This window comes from Lepidochelys kempii, chromosome 12 (genome assembly GCF_965140285.1).
Source record: "Lepidochelys kempii isolate rLepKem1 chromosome 12, rLepKem1.hap1, whole genome shotgun sequence".
Classification (NCBI taxonomy): Eukaryota; Metazoa; Chordata; order Testudines; family Cheloniidae; genus Lepidochelys; species Lepidochelys kempii.
In genome coordinates, this window is record NC_136391.1 from 3,267,624 (window position 1) to 3,283,906 (window position 16,283).

The 16,283-nt window shown below is 50.5% G+C and overlaps 1 protein-coding gene across 2 annotated transcripts in view; it reads right to left on the reverse strand.

Moving 5' to 3' along the window:
* CALB2 (calbindin 2) overlaps positions 1-12,194 on the reverse strand; it is a 73,847-nt gene extending 61,653 nt beyond the window's left edge. Inside the window, exon 1 of one of the 2 annotated variants that reach the window (XM_073307153.2) lies at positions 12,010-12,194. In XM_073307153.2, the coding sequence (XP_073163254.1) occupies positions 12,010-12,100 (91 nt within the window). In that variant the 5' untranslated portion in view covers positions 12,101-12,194. The remainder of the gene's footprint in view (positions 1-12,009) is intronic. The other variant, XM_073307152.2, reaches the window with a different exon arrangement.
* Positions 12,195-16,283: the final 4,089 nt, after the last annotated feature.

Below are 16,283 nucleotides of genomic sequence, written 5' to 3' on the forward strand. Positions count from 1 at the left end.
CCCATCCATAAAATAGGGTGAATAGTACTTTCCTGTGGGACAGGGGTGCTGTGAGGATAAATACACTGTGAGATACTCAGATACTAGAGTAACAGGGCCATGTGAGTCCCTGAAATAACTGAAGCTTCTTTCTCTAAAGCTCCTGGTGCTGTGGACAGAACCCTATGGGCCATTGGTCTTTTAGGTGATGGCAATTTCTAAGTTGATCCGTTCCCTTGTTTCAACAGTTTTTGAGCAATGGCTGCTTGGGAGTCGGGGGGTGAAAAGGAAAATGGATCTATCAATGGCTAGCTTTCCCCTTTTGTGTCTGAGCTGCAGGGAGTCCCAGCCAAGCCTGGCTCACATCTTTTTGAAATGATTTTTATACAATTTTTCCCTTTGTTGGCAAGAAGCGAACGTGGCTCTTTCCAGCTCTGGCTGGGCTCTTTGATGCAATAGTAATGGGCTGAACAGTCCTTGTTAAACAGCCTCTTTGCAAAGGTAAGGGATTTAGCTGCTGCTTTTCTGTTGGGTCTCGCTGCAGCTGTCTGCACTAGGGACATTTACCTTTCCAGTCGCCCACCATTGCAGTCACTGGGGAAGCCCAGCATGGTAGTGACGATGGGAGCCTTAATACAGACAAGCTGCTGGTGTGTTAACCACGGTGCTGGCTAATCCTGCCCAGAGCAAGTAGAGATGGCATGGTGCAGGCCATCTACACGCGCTGCCCTCTATTGCAACAGACTCACTGGTGGATTAGTGTTAGCAGGTGTGATAAATGAAGTGTGCGTGTGCGGGGTGGCTCCCTTTTATGGACACCCAGCCAGACAGTTAGCTGTAAAATCCCTCTTGGTAGCTATTCTCTGCTTGCTTTACCTGTAAAAGGTTAAAAAGTCCCCCAGATAAAGAAAAGGGAGTAGGCACCTGACCAAAAGAGCCAATGGGAAGGCTAGAACTTTTTAAAGTTGGGAAAAGAGCCTTCCCTTTGTGTCTGTTGTGGCCCTCTGGGAAACAGAGAGCACCAGGAATGCTGCGTAAACCTTTAAGCCAGGTATGAGAAATCATCAGATCATACCTAGAATTACTTATTTGAAACCCCCCCAAATATGTAAGTAAATTAGGAATGTTTAGATAGAGGTGATCAGGTTTATTTCTTTATTTTGGCTTGTGGATCTCCTCTGTGCTAACCTCAGATGCTTTTGTTTTGCTTGTAACCTTTAAGCTGAACTCCCAAGAAAGCTATTTTGGGTGCTTAATTTTTGGAATTGCTCTTTTGAAATCTAGCAAAAGCCTAAATTCCAGATGTATTTTCTTGCTTTTTGTTTTTAATAAAATTTTATTTTTTTTAAGAACAGGATTTGGATTGTTGTGTCCTAAGAGGTTTGTGCCTATGCTGTTTGATTAGCTGTTGTCACCAGCTAATTTCCTTTGTTTTCTTTCTCAGCTCTTCCCTGGAGTGGGGGGTGAAAGGGCTTGAGGGTTCCCCACAGGGAGGAATTCCCAAGTGCTTCTTCCTGGATTCAAAGGGTTTTTTGCATTTGGGTGGTGGCAACGTTTACCAAGCCAAGGTCAGAGAGAAGCTGGAACCTTGGGAGTTTAATACCAGCCTGGAGTGGCCAGTATTAATTTTTGGAATCCTTGTGGGCCTCCACCTTCTGCACTCGAAGCGCCAGAGTGGGGAATCAGCCTTGACAGCAGGGGTGGGAAATGTGAAGGCTCTAGTGTAGACATGGCCTGTCCATGAATTAATTGGGCCCAGAGCGCACAATCCCACACACAACATCTGTGCCATAGAGCCACCTAGCTAGGCAAGGGCCCAGGGATGCCTCTGGGGTGTGTGAGTTCTCTGCAAAGCCATGCAGCTCTGAGCAGTTTGAGCCCAAACAGCCCCACGCAGGGCTAGGTAGACCCGTCACACCCTGATGGTGTTGGTGGGCACTCCCTTCTGCCCCTAGCAATGGGCGCTGAGGCCTGTGATTCCCCACTAACCGGTTGGGTCCTGGTTTCTACACAAATACAATTTATCTATGCTCTTGCAGTCTGCCCATCACCATGATCTCTGAACTTGGTAGCTTTTATAGCCCTTTTCATCAAAGCACTTTACAAGGGTGGTTAAGTATTATCCCCATTTTATATTTGGGGTAACTGAGGCAGAGAAGTTTAAGGCTAAATTTTTCAAGAGCAGCTACTGATCTTGGATACACAACTTCAGACACTTAGTGCCTGCTTTTCTAAGGTGCTGAGCACCCATGCCGATGGGTGGCGAGTCTATGGGCCCATGGTGGCTGGGCACCAGCAATATTCCTGTCCCAGGGTCCCGGCTCCAGCAAAGTTTCCCACCTACCGCCCCTGGGCGATTTAAAACAGCCCGGGGGCGCCCGCCACCACCCACAGCGCAGCGGGGCTGAGCGGCTTCCTGCGCGCTCGCTCCACGTGGCAGTCGGCAGGTCCTTGCAGCCCGTGTGAGGGGGTGTGGCACTGCGCGCTGCCCCCCCCCAACACCCCTGCGGCCAATGGGAAGACAGCAGCATGAGGAGACCCCCCGGCCTGCCCCGCCTAGGAGCCGCTGCCGGAGGAGGTGCCCCAGGTAAGCATCGAACCCCCCATCCACTTCCAGAGCCTGCTCCCACACCCCCTCCGCAAACACACCCTTCGGCCCCCAAATTTCCTCCTGCACCCCCACCTCCTCTTGCCCCCAAACTCCCTCCCAGAGCCTGCATCCCTCACCCCCTCCTGCACCCTGAACCCCCTCCCCCCTAACTCCCTCTTGCACTCCCACCCCTCCCCTGCACCTACTTTTGTCCCCAAACTCCCTCCCAGAGCCTGCACCCAGCACCCAAACTCATTCCCAGAGCCTGCACTCCAGACCCCCTCCCAGAGCCTGACTTCTCACCCCTTCTGCACCCAAATTCCCTTCTAGAGCCTGCACCCAGCACCCCTTCTGCACCCCAATCCCCTGCCCCAGCCCAGAGCCTGCACCCAAACTCCATCCCAGAGCCTGAACCCCAGACCTCCAACTCCCTCCCAGAGCCTTAGGCAGGTGTGTGTGGGGAGTTGGTGGTGGTGGGGGGGCGGGTTCTGAGTGTTCTGGGCACCACCAAAATTTCTACAAACCTGCAGCCCCTGCCCACGCCTCCCATTGACAGCAGCCGGAGCTGTAGGTGATTGATACATCTGGCAGGGGTCTCAGTGGTTACAACCCACGGCTCCATCTGTTAGTTCAATGCTTTATCCACTGAATCACGCTGCCCAAAGGTGTCTGTCACAGAGCGGCTGCCCCTTTAAGGGGAGTTGGGCCCAGCCTTACCTGTGACTGAGCAGCAACCTCCCAGCTGAGACTGATGGGTGATTATAAAAGCCAGCATACAGCCAGCTGGGAGGGAGCTGCCAGGGCACAGGAGGCTCTGGCTGAAAGCTCCTGGCTTAAGGGGAACAAGTATAAGAAGCAGATTGGCTCCTGTGGAGCCAGCGAACCCCCAACATATGGCCTATAGGAAGACTGGGAGAAAACTCTCCTTTGCATTACTGACAGGTTTCAGAGTAACAGCCGTGTTAGTCTGTATTCGCAAAAAGAAAAGGAGGACTTGTGGCACCTTAGAGACTAACCAATTTATTTGAGCATAAGCTTTCGTGAGCTACAGCTCACTTCATCGGATGCATACTGTGGAAACTGCAGAAGACAGCTGTGTTTGTCTTCTCCTTCGTGGAGAATCTGAGCCAGACTTTTGGGTGTGGCCTCAGTCCTTCCAGGGCTATAGGAGACAGGGCAGCCGCCTATAGCGATCCTACAGATGGCTGGGTTAATCCCAACTGTGTGGCTCCCATGACTCTTGTTCACTACCCGCTAAGTAGGGGTGAATTTCTATTTTCCTGCACTGCAGAAATGTGTATCGTAGGGTGCCAAATACAGCAGGAAGGTCCCAAGTAGGGCTGGGCTGGGCAAATGGCGTCAAGCTATTATCTGCAAATATTGGTTTGAAATGGAGAGTGAAATTCAATAGTGCCAGATTAGCGACTGGCACTGGGAGAGTAACGAAAACGAATGAGCACTTTAAAAATCATGAAATTCTTCACGTTGTCTGCCAAAGACCTAGGGAATGCTTAGCTCAGACACGATCCCTAACCAGACTCTATTACCAGCCTCCTGCAACTGATCTTCCAGGGTGCAATTCATCCCTGAGCAAGCAGCTAGTGCCACAGGTAGGCATCACTTAAACCGTGCTTAGGTGGGATTTAAATAGTACCTCGGTCTTTGGCACAGTGGCCAGTGTCTCCCGCCAGGAGCCGAAGCCAGCTTTGTCTCCTAGACTAAAACCAACTTAAACTAAACAAGCTCATCTGCAGATTAGAGCAAGTTGTAACTGCTGATGATTTTTCATTCTTCCTGTGCTCCTCTGGCCACCAGGGAGACACTGCTTGAGCAGGACTGCAGCTCAACCCATGCTGAAAGAATTAAACACCGTGCAACGCACAAGCATCACCAATCTTGGCAGTGCCAGAGCTCAAGGGGGGAGTGCCCTGGGTAAGAATTCCCCCAGATTTGAATCTTGTTTGTGTTTTCTCTTTCCTGTGAATTCAACTTCTCAACACCAGGAGCAGGTCATGTACCCAAAGAGACGGGGCATTGCTGAAGTCAAACACACCAGGCTAGGCCCCACTTATCTCTCCCTCTCCCTTTTCTTGCAAGCTCCTGTCGACTTTGAATCAGTCCAGCAGACAGGATTTAACCGAACGCTCACCACGGGACAGCTGTGTCCAGCAACATTCCAATGGACACATGAGTTTTCCTTTACACACCACAGGGCTCCACTCCCAGAAGGAAAAATAGCTCCCACCAATTCAGCACAGAATTCATGTAGCGTTAGCCCCAGTCTTCCAACACAGAGACGGCAGGTCCAGCGTTTACTGCTAGATGCTCTGAGGCATCTACATTTTAAACAGAATTTTTGTCTGTCAACAAATAATTGTTGGCTTGGCTATCTTACAAGAGAGGGGGGCAGTAAAACCAAACTGGACAGTGCCTCCTCAGTCAGGATACCAGAGCTTTCAAGTTATTGGGCATGATGCAGAACTCGCGGGGCAAGGTTCTCTGACCAGTTACGCTGTGAGTTAGGGTCCATTCTGGCCTTCAGGTCTATGAAGAGACCCAGGCACCACTGACTCTTAGTAATCCTCCAAACTGGGAAAGAAAAGCAGAGGGTGGGGAGGCTATAACTGATGGAGAAAGCCAGCAGGGAAAAAACTCACCATTAGCAAGGTCTTATCTCAAGGCTTAGTGCTTTTAACCTAAAATTCCCCAGTGTGGGGTTCAACCCAGCCCGGTGAGCCCTGAGAATAGAGCCCAGCCTGCCCAAAGACCATATCCCTGGTACGGCTCAGACTCTTCCTTGAGCACCTGCCCACGCTGAGCTCAGCTTAACCCTTTGCTCACCAAGGACCAGGAAATGAGCACATTTTAGCCAGTGCTGCCAACATAGAATCATAGAATATCAGGGTTGGAAGGGACCTCAGGAGGTCATCTAGTCCAACCCCCTGCTCAAAAGCAGGACCAATCCCCAATTAAATCATCCCAGCCAGGGCTTTGTCAAGCCTGACCTTAAAAACTTCTAAGGAAGGAGATTCCACCACCTCCCTAGGCAACGCATTCCAGTGTTTCACCACCCTCCTCGTGAAAAAGTTTTTCCTAATATCCAACCTAAACCTCCCCCACTGCAACTTGAGACCATTACTCCTTGTCCTGTCCTCTTCTACCACTGAGAATAGTCTAGAACCATCCTCTCTGGAACCACCTCTCAGGTAGTTGAAAGCAGCTATCAAATCCCCCCTCATTCTTCTCTTCTGCAGACTAAACAAGCCCAGTTCCCTCAGCCTCTCCTCATAAGTCATGTGTTCCAGACCCCTAATCATTTTTGTTGCCCTTCGCTGGACTCTCTCCAATTTATCCACATCCTTCTTGTAGTGTGGGGCCCAAAACTGGACACAGTTCTCCAGATGAGGCCTCACCAATGTCGAATAGAGGGGGACGATCACGCCCCTCGATCTGCTGGCTATGCCCCTACTTATACATCCCAAAATGCCATTGGCCTTCTTGGCAACAAGGGCACACTGCTGGCTCATATCCAGCTTCTCGTCCACTGTCACCCCTAGGTCCTTTTCCGCAGAACTGCTGCCTAGCCATTCGGTCCCTAGTCTGTAGCGGTGCATTGGGTTCTTCCGTCCTAAGTGCAGAACCCTGCACTTATCCTTATTGAACCTCATCAGATTTCTTTTGGCCCAATCCTCCAATTTGTCTAGGTCCCTCTGTATCCTATCCCTGCCCTCCAGAATATCTACCTCTCCTCCTAGTTTAGTATCATCCGCAAATTTGCTGAGAGTGCAATCCACACCATCCTCCAGATCATTTATGAAGATATTGAACAAAACCGGCCCCAGGACCGACCCCTGGGGCACTCCACTTGACACCGGCTGCCAACTAGACATGGAGCCATTGATCACTACCCATTGAGCCCGACAATCTAGCCAACTTTCTACCCACCTTATAGTGCATTCATCCAGCCCATACTTCTTTAACTTGCTGACAAGAATACAGTGGGAGATAGTGTCAAAAGCTTTGCTAAAGTCAAGAAACAATACATCCACTGCTTTCCCTTCATCCACAGAACCAGTAATCTCATCACAGAAGGCGATTTGATTAGTCAGGCATGACCTTCCCTTGGTGAATCTATGCTGGCTATCACTGTGAGAGGAAGCAGGGGTGCTACATGATGTGTCCTTTGCTCTTGGAGTCTATCAGCCAGGGTAGAATTTCAGCAGGGAGCTAGGGCACGCACACTGGGCATGGGTTGTCACGCCGTCCCACCCCCATCTAGCACACACCGCAGCATATGGGACAAGCAGCAGGGGAGACTGGCCACACCTGATAGCCGGCAGGCCACAGCCCTTGGTGAACTGCCTGGCATTGTGCCTCCGAGCACTTGAGTACTCGATGAGACTCCTGCCCTGCAATGTGGGCAAAACCCCTCCCTCTCTTGACACTAGCAGGTCCAGGCAGCCCCAGGCAAGGCTGGGGGGTTCCCGTTTGCGGGAACTTAATTTAGGTACAAACACACACAAGCTGCTTTGCAAGGTAAGAGGACATAGGAAGGTCTTCCAGGAGCAAGGAATCTGCCAGTTGCCCAGAGGTGCCCAGGCCTTTCCATGCCAGTGTGCTGCCTGACTAGGCCAGCATTTCAAATGGGTGAGAACCCACGGCACTAGCTTTGTACATGGGAGGCTGCAGGGTTGCTCCTAACAGATTGGTTTCTTGTACCAGATATGGGCAGGCTACCAAGCCTCCTTCTCAGAGAGTGACACCGGAGATGTGTCTCCCATAAGATCCTTTAATGCCCTGCCAGGAATCACAGTTGTGAGCCTAAGCAAGGTGTGTTACACACGGCTCCACCTAGTGTCTGAACAATACGACACCGTTTCACATTCCATTGCACAGCTCAAACACACTGCGCAAGACAATGAATAAAGAGCTGCCAAGCAGGAACCGTTTGCAGAGTTCAGCCTAGGAGCAGCACCGCTTACTGGCATGTTATCCTATTAACTGGCTATGTACAGACAGCTCTTCCGCAGAGCAATCTTTCAACACTGTGCAAGGCAAATGGGAGTCTAGTTCGGCCCCAGGGCAGTGCGGGCCTGCTCTGAAACCCAGTGAACCCACTGGAAAGAATCCTATTGACTTCACTGGGATTTGTCTCAGCCCATGCATGAGTAACTAACTGAAGTCAGATAACTTTGTATCTTCCAAACGAGAAATGGAGCCCAAGGAGCAGAGGAGTTTGTAGCTGATGTTGAGACCTGGGAAATCAGAAAGAGAGAGACGGGGACTGAGTAAAAGAGGCAAGAGGCACAGGCAGAGGAAGAAACCCTGTGAGAGAGAAAAGCTAGCTAGAAATTGACACATCTGTAAGATTTAAGGAGTGAATGAGGGACAGAGGATGAAATGACAAAGAGAAAGAAAACTCGAAGAAGAAAAGCAAGCTGGATTTTGCTTGTTGCTAATTGCACCTCATGTTTTAATTGAGAATTTCCCTGGCCATTTGACTCAATCCCTTGGCTGCCTCTAACCTGAAAATCTCCAACTCCGCTGGGGCTGAGAAATCATTTTAACTGGCTGCAAAAGTAAACAAGGTGCATCGACCCGCAAGACACCCGTGCTTTGTGCTGACCTGTCAGGTAAGCTCTGCCATTCTCATCTGCAAATTTAGTCCCCTCCAAGGGTCCAGCAGATGGGTTAATATTTTCATTTGCATGTGCAGCCACTGTTAAGAAGAGAAATGACCCAAATAGAGCAGTTCTGCACTCCCATGGTGCACTGAGCATGCTTCCCTTGGGGCCTACTGTGCGGCAGATGACAGAGACAACACATTTCCCCAAATCCCTCAGTAGAACTCCCCAGACCCTGCCATATAGGACCTCCCTAAAATCACTGGGTGAAATCTCTGGCCTATGTGTTACGGGAGGACAGGCTAGACTAGTACAACAGTCCCTTTTGGCCTTCGGGTCTGTGAGACTTAGTGGGAAAGGTTCTTGCTAATGTAAATTAAGGCAGTTTCAGTCCCAACTGTACTCCTTGCTTCTGATGTTGAGGAAGAATGTGGGTGAAGGGACGCTGCTGCAATGGGAACTGGAGTTGTTAAAACTCAGCCTTTTGCAGCATTCAGGATGCTGGCTGGAAAATGATTGAGCAGAAATTACACTGTGACATTCCACACTGAATCTCTCAGCAAATGCTGATCACATCTGCTCAGTTTATAAATCAAAAGAAGGCAGCGGAGGGCAAATCCTGTTCTTGGTGACAGTGGTGTAAATCCAAATCAAACCACTAATTTCAGTGACGTTACTCCAAATTTACACCAATGTAACTAGGAGCAACATTTGCCATGATTTTTCTCATAGCCGGCAGCATGGAAACCTCCAGCTGGGTTCTCTGCCTTTTCCATCATTGCTGGTAATAAAGTTTCTGCAGCCAGAACTCAGCTCACAAGTTTGTCGAGGAACAGACTAGAGTTGGTTCTGTTGGATGTTAACGAGAACCCAGCTAGCTCTCCCCTAGCTGTAAAGTGCCTCTGCCAGGGCAAAGAGCTCTGCAGTTATTTTGGCTCAGCCAGCAATGGTTCTTTGAATTGCTCTGCACTCAACATAAAGCATATTTTTCCTGACTGTCTGATTTAACATAATCACAAGTGCTTTACTTATCTAATAATTTCCAACTGAAATAGAAACTAATGTGGGCAGATTTTGAAAGCAAATGAACCCAAGCCACTCCCTTTTGCAAATGCTTCCCAAGATCACTTTTGCTGTTTGTTTACAGAGGCTTGTTGGGTTGTGGAGTGAGAGGCAAGTGTTTCTTCAGCAGGTGGCTTTGTTTAATTGGTCTCTGCAATGCCCTGAAGGGAGAGATGATAATCAGGAGAGGTTTCCTTCACAGGTCTTGGAAGGGAGAAGGAAGAGAAGGGCCTCAAAGACAAGGCTGAAAACAAAAAATGATGATTTGGATGAACAAACCTTGAGCCACAGGCTGAAAGAGATGGAGATAAAGGTGGATGGGACACTCCCATAGAATTTTTGTTCTAGCCTTGGATCTTACTTGATTCCTACTTCACTGGTGCCACTGACTTCTCTCCCTTGTTCCTGAGGCTTGCTGTTCACCTTGGTTCTTGCTACAGCATTTTAAATCTTCTTGTATTTTCCCGTCCCCAGTTTATGATCCCATTATAAATGCCCAAGTGCCTGGAGGCTCCCTGGACTTACAAGCAAAGACCACTCCACAATCATTCCCCAGTGCCCCCTTGTACTTCCCCCCCTAGATTCAACTTTTCACCCCAGCTTTACCATACTGCGGAGTTTCTGCTAGAGATGGGCTAATCTGGGATCATCTGGAGTCCCTCCAGATTCAGGGGTATTTCAATTTGGGGCTTTGCTTTGGGTGAATGTCTGCTTCTCGCCTTCTGCTCTAATTGCTGTCAAAGAGTGATGCAATGGCAAGGACATAGCTAATGATAAGCTAGCACGACAATAATAATTGGCAGCCATGCCCAATAAGTGCCCCCTGGTCTCCTGGGAAGTCCTCTGCTCTTCCTGCCCACTCCATATGTACCGATTCACTCATAAATTGCACAGTTGACGCGTCAACACCCTGTTTACTCAGGCTGTGTGTGTTTATTGGCTGTCCCAGATGTATCAGGACTGATGTTTTAACCCCTCCACAAATACAAGGCTCCCCACCACTCTGTTCCAATTAGCAAATACTTCTAGAGATGAAAGCTCTACAAGGAGCTTTCCGAGGAGAGTTTAAGTAGCTGAGTACCAGGTCACTGCATCTTGATGACCTGCACACCCATCACAGTGATGCTGTGCGTGGAACTCCCTGCCTTTTGCTAGTGGTCTGGCTTATTTCTGCAGGAATCCGAGTCTTTCTCCCCTTTCACAGCTGCTGTGTCCTTCTGATGGAAGCTACAGCTTCATGTCCCAGGAAAGCATTTCAGCACCTTTAGCCCATAGGTGGGAGCTTGAAACTAATAAGAAGTTTATTTATTGTAAACACTCAGGCAGCCTGTACATCAGCGCTGCCTTCTCCCCTTGGAGTCCTGGAGACATAAGATTCCACCCTGCCCTGTATGGGGCACAATTCCCACAAAGGACATTCTTTTTGTGCAGGATGGGTGGGATGTCAAGGTTTCAGGACCAGGTAAATGGACGGATTACAAGGGTCTGCAAGTGGCTATGATTCAGGGCTGGCTTACCTGGCTAACTATCCCTTGATAGCAGCTGTCCATGACAGAGAAGCTGGGCCCTTTGAAATAACAGCTGTATAGAGATCCTTCTGCACAGCCGAGCTCACTCCCTGCTTCAAGAAGGACCGGGAGAGGAAGTAAGGGGATCGGACATGCACAGGGGGGTTCTTTCTGCTCCACCAAAGCCATCCTCACATTAGGACAGATTTAAAGCCATTTTCATTTTCAGGTTGCATTGGCATCTCTGGGCTCAGGTGGGTCAAAGCTGCGAAAACTTCACTTGCTGTCTGGTTTTGAAGCCAACAGGTGACTGACAGGACACAACAGGCACCCCTAAACCTTCACCTAGGAGATGGTGCTGGCTGTCACGCCTGCAGACAGCTCACCCCATCCTAGCATACCCCTACCTGCTCAGGCATCCGCTCAGCATAGCTTGCTACCAACGTAGCCATCCACATTCCATCCCCCCTGCTACCTCACAGAGGACAAAAGTTACATATGACTGACCAAAGATCTGGGCTCTTCACATAGAGATTTAAGACTGGGGTCAAATTGAGCCCAGGTGCAAACAGGTACAATGCTACCAACTTCAGCTAAATTATGCTGGGTTACCCTAGGCTTTAATTTCAGTCCAAGTGTCACTTTTATTCCCCATCAGATCTGGATCTTGCTGAACAACAAAGAACCAGCAGAAGGAGGATTACTGGGCTGCCTGATTTAGAACACAGAACAGTACCGTAAGGGATTGGAGTTAAGATTGGGGGAATCCAGTGAGCAAGAACTATTGGGGTAACAAAGCAAAATACGAGCCAGCTCCATATTTTAGAAGGCAGCTGCAAAGTTCCCACAAGGGCACAGCCTTGTTGCAAGCAAAGCCAGTCCCAGCACATTACAACAGGAATTTGTCCTGGTAGCAATGTCATACCAAACAGAGCAGATGGGCTGGGAGACTCCTATGTGCGATACCTCGTGCCAGGGTCTCCTAGCTGGGGCAGTGTCCATTGAAAAACTTTCCTCACAATTAATAACAACAAAAAGCCCCTTAAAATGTGCACTTAGGGAGGTTTTTTTTACAGATGTCCCAATAGAAAAATATACATTTCCAAAGCCCAAATGCACACAGATCTAACTCTATCAATAGTACACAGGGATGGGTTTTTATCAAATATTTAAGAGTTTTTTTTAAAAATCCTCCTAAAAGTATCTGAGATTTAAAAGAAGTTTTGGGGGTGAGGTTCTTACTGACCATCAGAATCGTAATGTTTCCAGATGTCCAGGAACTGGGATGCTGTGAGCTCAGCCAAGTGCAGGTAAGGGGCTTGCTGCTTCACCGCCATGGTCAGCTGCCAGGGCAACCCTCCGTGCTGCTCTGTCTCCTCTCTTCAGCTCCCCTGATCTCGCCACCAATATCTCTAGCCTCTCTCCGCTCGGCCTTTATATAAACCCTCCGGAGCGTGCACAGGGCCCTGGCAGCCATTAGAGGGCGCACAGTCTCCGAGAACCTAAAATATAGCCAGAAAAAGGGAGCGAATGCAAGAGAGAAATGGGTAGAGGGGGAGAGGTGTGGAGCGTAAGGGGTGATGAGATGAAGGGAGGATCTGAGTTTCTAGGATTTCGCTAACATCTGGAGGTTTCTGCATAGCAGCAGCCAACCGATCTAGTTAAAAAGACCCAGCTTTCTGGAATTCCTGCCATTGATCTATATGGCAGCCTGCTCAGAGGTCACCAGCCCTAGCATGGTACCCTCCCTATTGAAAGCGGCTCTGTGTGCTCCAGAGGGAACCGGCGGGCTTGCTGTGCTCTGGGATGAGACACGCCAGTGGAACCCATTGTAATGGAGTCCAGAGCAAACTGGGCCGAGCTCAAAGACTTTCAAGACTCCTCTGGGTTGTGGCACCCAAGCCCAGGGACAGGACCTGGGTAAGAGAATTCAGTGCTGTTCTGTCTTGGTCCAGCTGTGTAGTAAGGAGAAATAGTTATCCTGAGGACTGATCGATAACCACTGTGAATTGGGCTGGGAGGTCTCCGGCCAGCTCCACCTACCAGCTCTCCCAGCCAGTCCTTCCCCAGTGTACGTGTACGTAGCTGTGATACCCTGTGGTGGACAGCTCAGAGAGGATAAAAGATCTAGCCCTGCTGCACCCAACAAAGAATCCGTTTTGGCTGAAGTGGTAGAGATGTATCTTCGTGGAGCCACGGGCTGGTGACTGCAAGAGGCCTTATTAGTGGCCTTCCTTACAAATTTCAGAGTAATAGCCGTGTTAGTCTGTATTCGCAAAAAGAAAAGGAGGACTTGTGGCACCTTAGAGACTAACCAATTTATTTGAGCATGAGCTTTCACATTGTAGGGAGAATGGTCACTTTGGATGAGCTATTTACCAGCAGGATAGTGAGTTTGTGTGTGTGGTTTTTGGGAGGGGGGTGAGGGGGTGAGAGAACCTGGATTTGTGCAGGAAATGGCCCAACTTGATTATCATGCACATTGTGTAAAGAGTTGTCACTTTGGATGAGCTATCACCAGCAGGAGAGTGAATTTGTGTGGGGGGGTGGAGGGTGAGAAAACCTGGATTTTTGCTGGAAATGGCCCAACCTGATGATCACTTTAGATAAGCTATTACCAGCAGGACAGTGGGGTGGGAGGAGGTATTGTTTCATATTCTCTGTGTATATATAAAGTCTGCTGCAGTTTCCACGGTATGCATCCGATGAAGTGAGCTGTAGCTCACGAAAGCTCATGCTCAAATAAATTGGTTAGTCTCTAAGGTGCCACAAGTCCTCCTTTTCTTCCTTACAAAGCAGTCCTTCTAGAGAGTGGGACAAGCTCCTGGTGGGATCATTGCGCGGGTTGCTACTGCCTCTTCCCTTGATGTGCCTGTTCACTAGGGAGGGGATGCTGGTCTCTGGGGCTGTCAGTCCAGCACCTTACATAAGCATTGGCCATCGACAATCAAAAGAGACTTGGACTGCCCCAGCTGCTGTTCTGTATAACAAATGACATTCCGAGGGCTCCTCTACCGGACCAGAGACAGGTGGTGCTCAGTAGCACTGGGACAGACGTGATCCACACAGAGCAGGCCAGGCCAGGCCAGGCCAGAGTGAGGGATGGAGCTTCGTTCCTGGCCCACCCTCAGAGAAGCATCTTGCTGTAACTAATCAGACTGAGCATGCCTTGGGAAATATCCCTGTCTGCTGATGAGAGGCCTGGACTCTCTGGTCTCTTGCTCTCCAACCCAGTAGGACCGGAAGGGCTGGCAGGTGGAAGCATGATCAACTTCCCGGTGGCCGGGTTACTGTCATGGCCTGCTAGAGAAATATCTGCCAGCTGATCATGCGCAACATTAACTGAGTTCTAAATAATAATGCTACCTAGCTCCTCTACTGAACTTTTCAGCCATGGATCTCAAAGCAAGGAAGGAGAGAAGCATCATTATCCTAATTTGACAGGTGGGGAAACTGAGGCACAGAGAGGTGAAGTGACTTGCCCAAGGTCAACCAGCAGGTCAGTGGTCTCATCTAATATAGAGACCGATGTGGTTATTGTCCCTATAAATGCCTGATCCTGTCTGTGAAATTACAAAACCCTTGGCACCTACAGCACCTTGTGGTAGCGGGTTCTATACGCCCGTTGTACATTTGGCAGGGAGGCACCTAGTGGAAGTGAGAAAGAAGCAGTTTGGGTAGGGGGCACTCTAGGCGAAAGGACTGAATCCAGTTCTGGTGTAAGAGAGCAGGACTGCACTGATGCTGAATTTGGCCCTAGAGAGTTCTGGGGTAATCAGAGTGTAACCCTTCTGCCAGGTGGAGCCAGCAGCAACCAGGGCCAGGTTCAATAGTTAGGGGTTCCTTTTCAACAGTACAACATAGAACCGGCTCGTGCCCCCACCCAGTAACCTGGGAAAATTCCACACCACCCCTGGGCATCTCTGAGAGGCCATACTTCCCCGCTCACAAGCAGAGTCTGAGTGTAGCAAAGAAACTTTTAATGAAAGGAAGGAAGTCCCCCAACATTAATTAGGGAAAATGCCACAAGCAGGATTCACAATCATGAAACTGTGAGCAGGACGCCCCCCCCCCGCCCCCCGAGTGCGTGGGGCAGGACGCCCCCCGAGTGCGTGGGGCAGGACGCCCCCCCCCGCTCCCCGAGTGCGTGGGGCAGGACGCCCCCCCCCCGCTCCCCGAGTGCGTGGGGCAGGACGCCCCCCCCGCCCCCCGAGTGCGTGGGGCAGGACGCCCCCCGAGTGCGTGGGGCAGGACGCCCCCCCCCGCCCCCCGAGTGCGTGGGGCAGGACGCCCCCCCCCGAGTGCGTGGGGCAGGACGCCCCCCCCGAGTGCGTGGGGCAGGACACCCACCCCCGAGTGCGTGGGGCAGAGCCTTCTGCCCCCTGTTCTTGAGATCTACAACCAACAGTTCCTTTCCTGTGCCCCCTCTGCTCCCTCACCCCACCCCGCTCACAGGGGCTGTCCTAGGTCAGTGGGGACCCTGGATTCAGAGGTGCATATGGGTGAGTTCACTTCCCACCTCAGGAAAAAGACACCTAGAAGAAGACCTCGCCATCTGGCCACCCTGCCAGCCGCCGCTCCTTGCCACTTGGCTGCCCTGCTCACCGCTTTTGCTGGATGCTCATCAGTCACCTCGAGCTGCCACCTGCTGCTCTGCTGTGACCTCTGCAGGTCAGTATCTAAGGCTTTGTCTGCACGGCACAGCTTTTAGCGACATACCGTGTCACTAACCGTTGGGCAGTGTAAACGCTTTCAGCCCCTGCACATGGAGTTCATGTTGTGGACAGGAGAGCGCTCACACACGGCCACTTGCGTGATTTTTAGCTCTCAGCCGACTGGGCAGAAACACTGCCCCACCACAAGTGAGCTCAGCTCTCACCGAGTACTTAACATAACAACAGGCTCTGAATAGAGCCTATTTAACTCTATCTTTAAACAACCAAACCAGGGACCCTTAGAGAGAGCCCATGACTCCTGGCTGAGGCACCTGTCTGCATTGTCACAGAGGTCTAGCATTTGAGCCCCTGACTTAGTAAGTTCCTTTCAGCTGAGCGTGACCCCTTCATTTGGGACAGGTTGAGCACAGTTCTGCTCCCCTTTATTCATACAATAAAGACAACATTGATAGCAGCATGTCACCCCCCTGCATTCAGTACTAAAGTGATTTGTAACCCAGCACCAGCCAAAGTTGATCTAGACTGCGGCTGCTGTACACCACTGCCTGAACCCCCCTTAACCCGCCAGCAGAGGGAATGCTCGCATGGTAGCTCTAATCCACCCCTCCAAGCCCTTGGTGCAGGGGATGCATTTTGGGACGGCCTGGGTGGTCCCTGGGACAGCCCTAGGAGGCCATTGGCAGCCAGCACAGTTACAGCACCTTCTGGCTCCTCTGATCTATGCTAAGGGGCCAGTCCAATGGTGGCTGAGGGTGGTGTACCCCCTACCCCTAAGCTTACTAATCTCTCTGCAGCCATAGGCCAGGGTCTGGCTGGCGTGGAGCTATCCTCAGGCCCAAGGGAT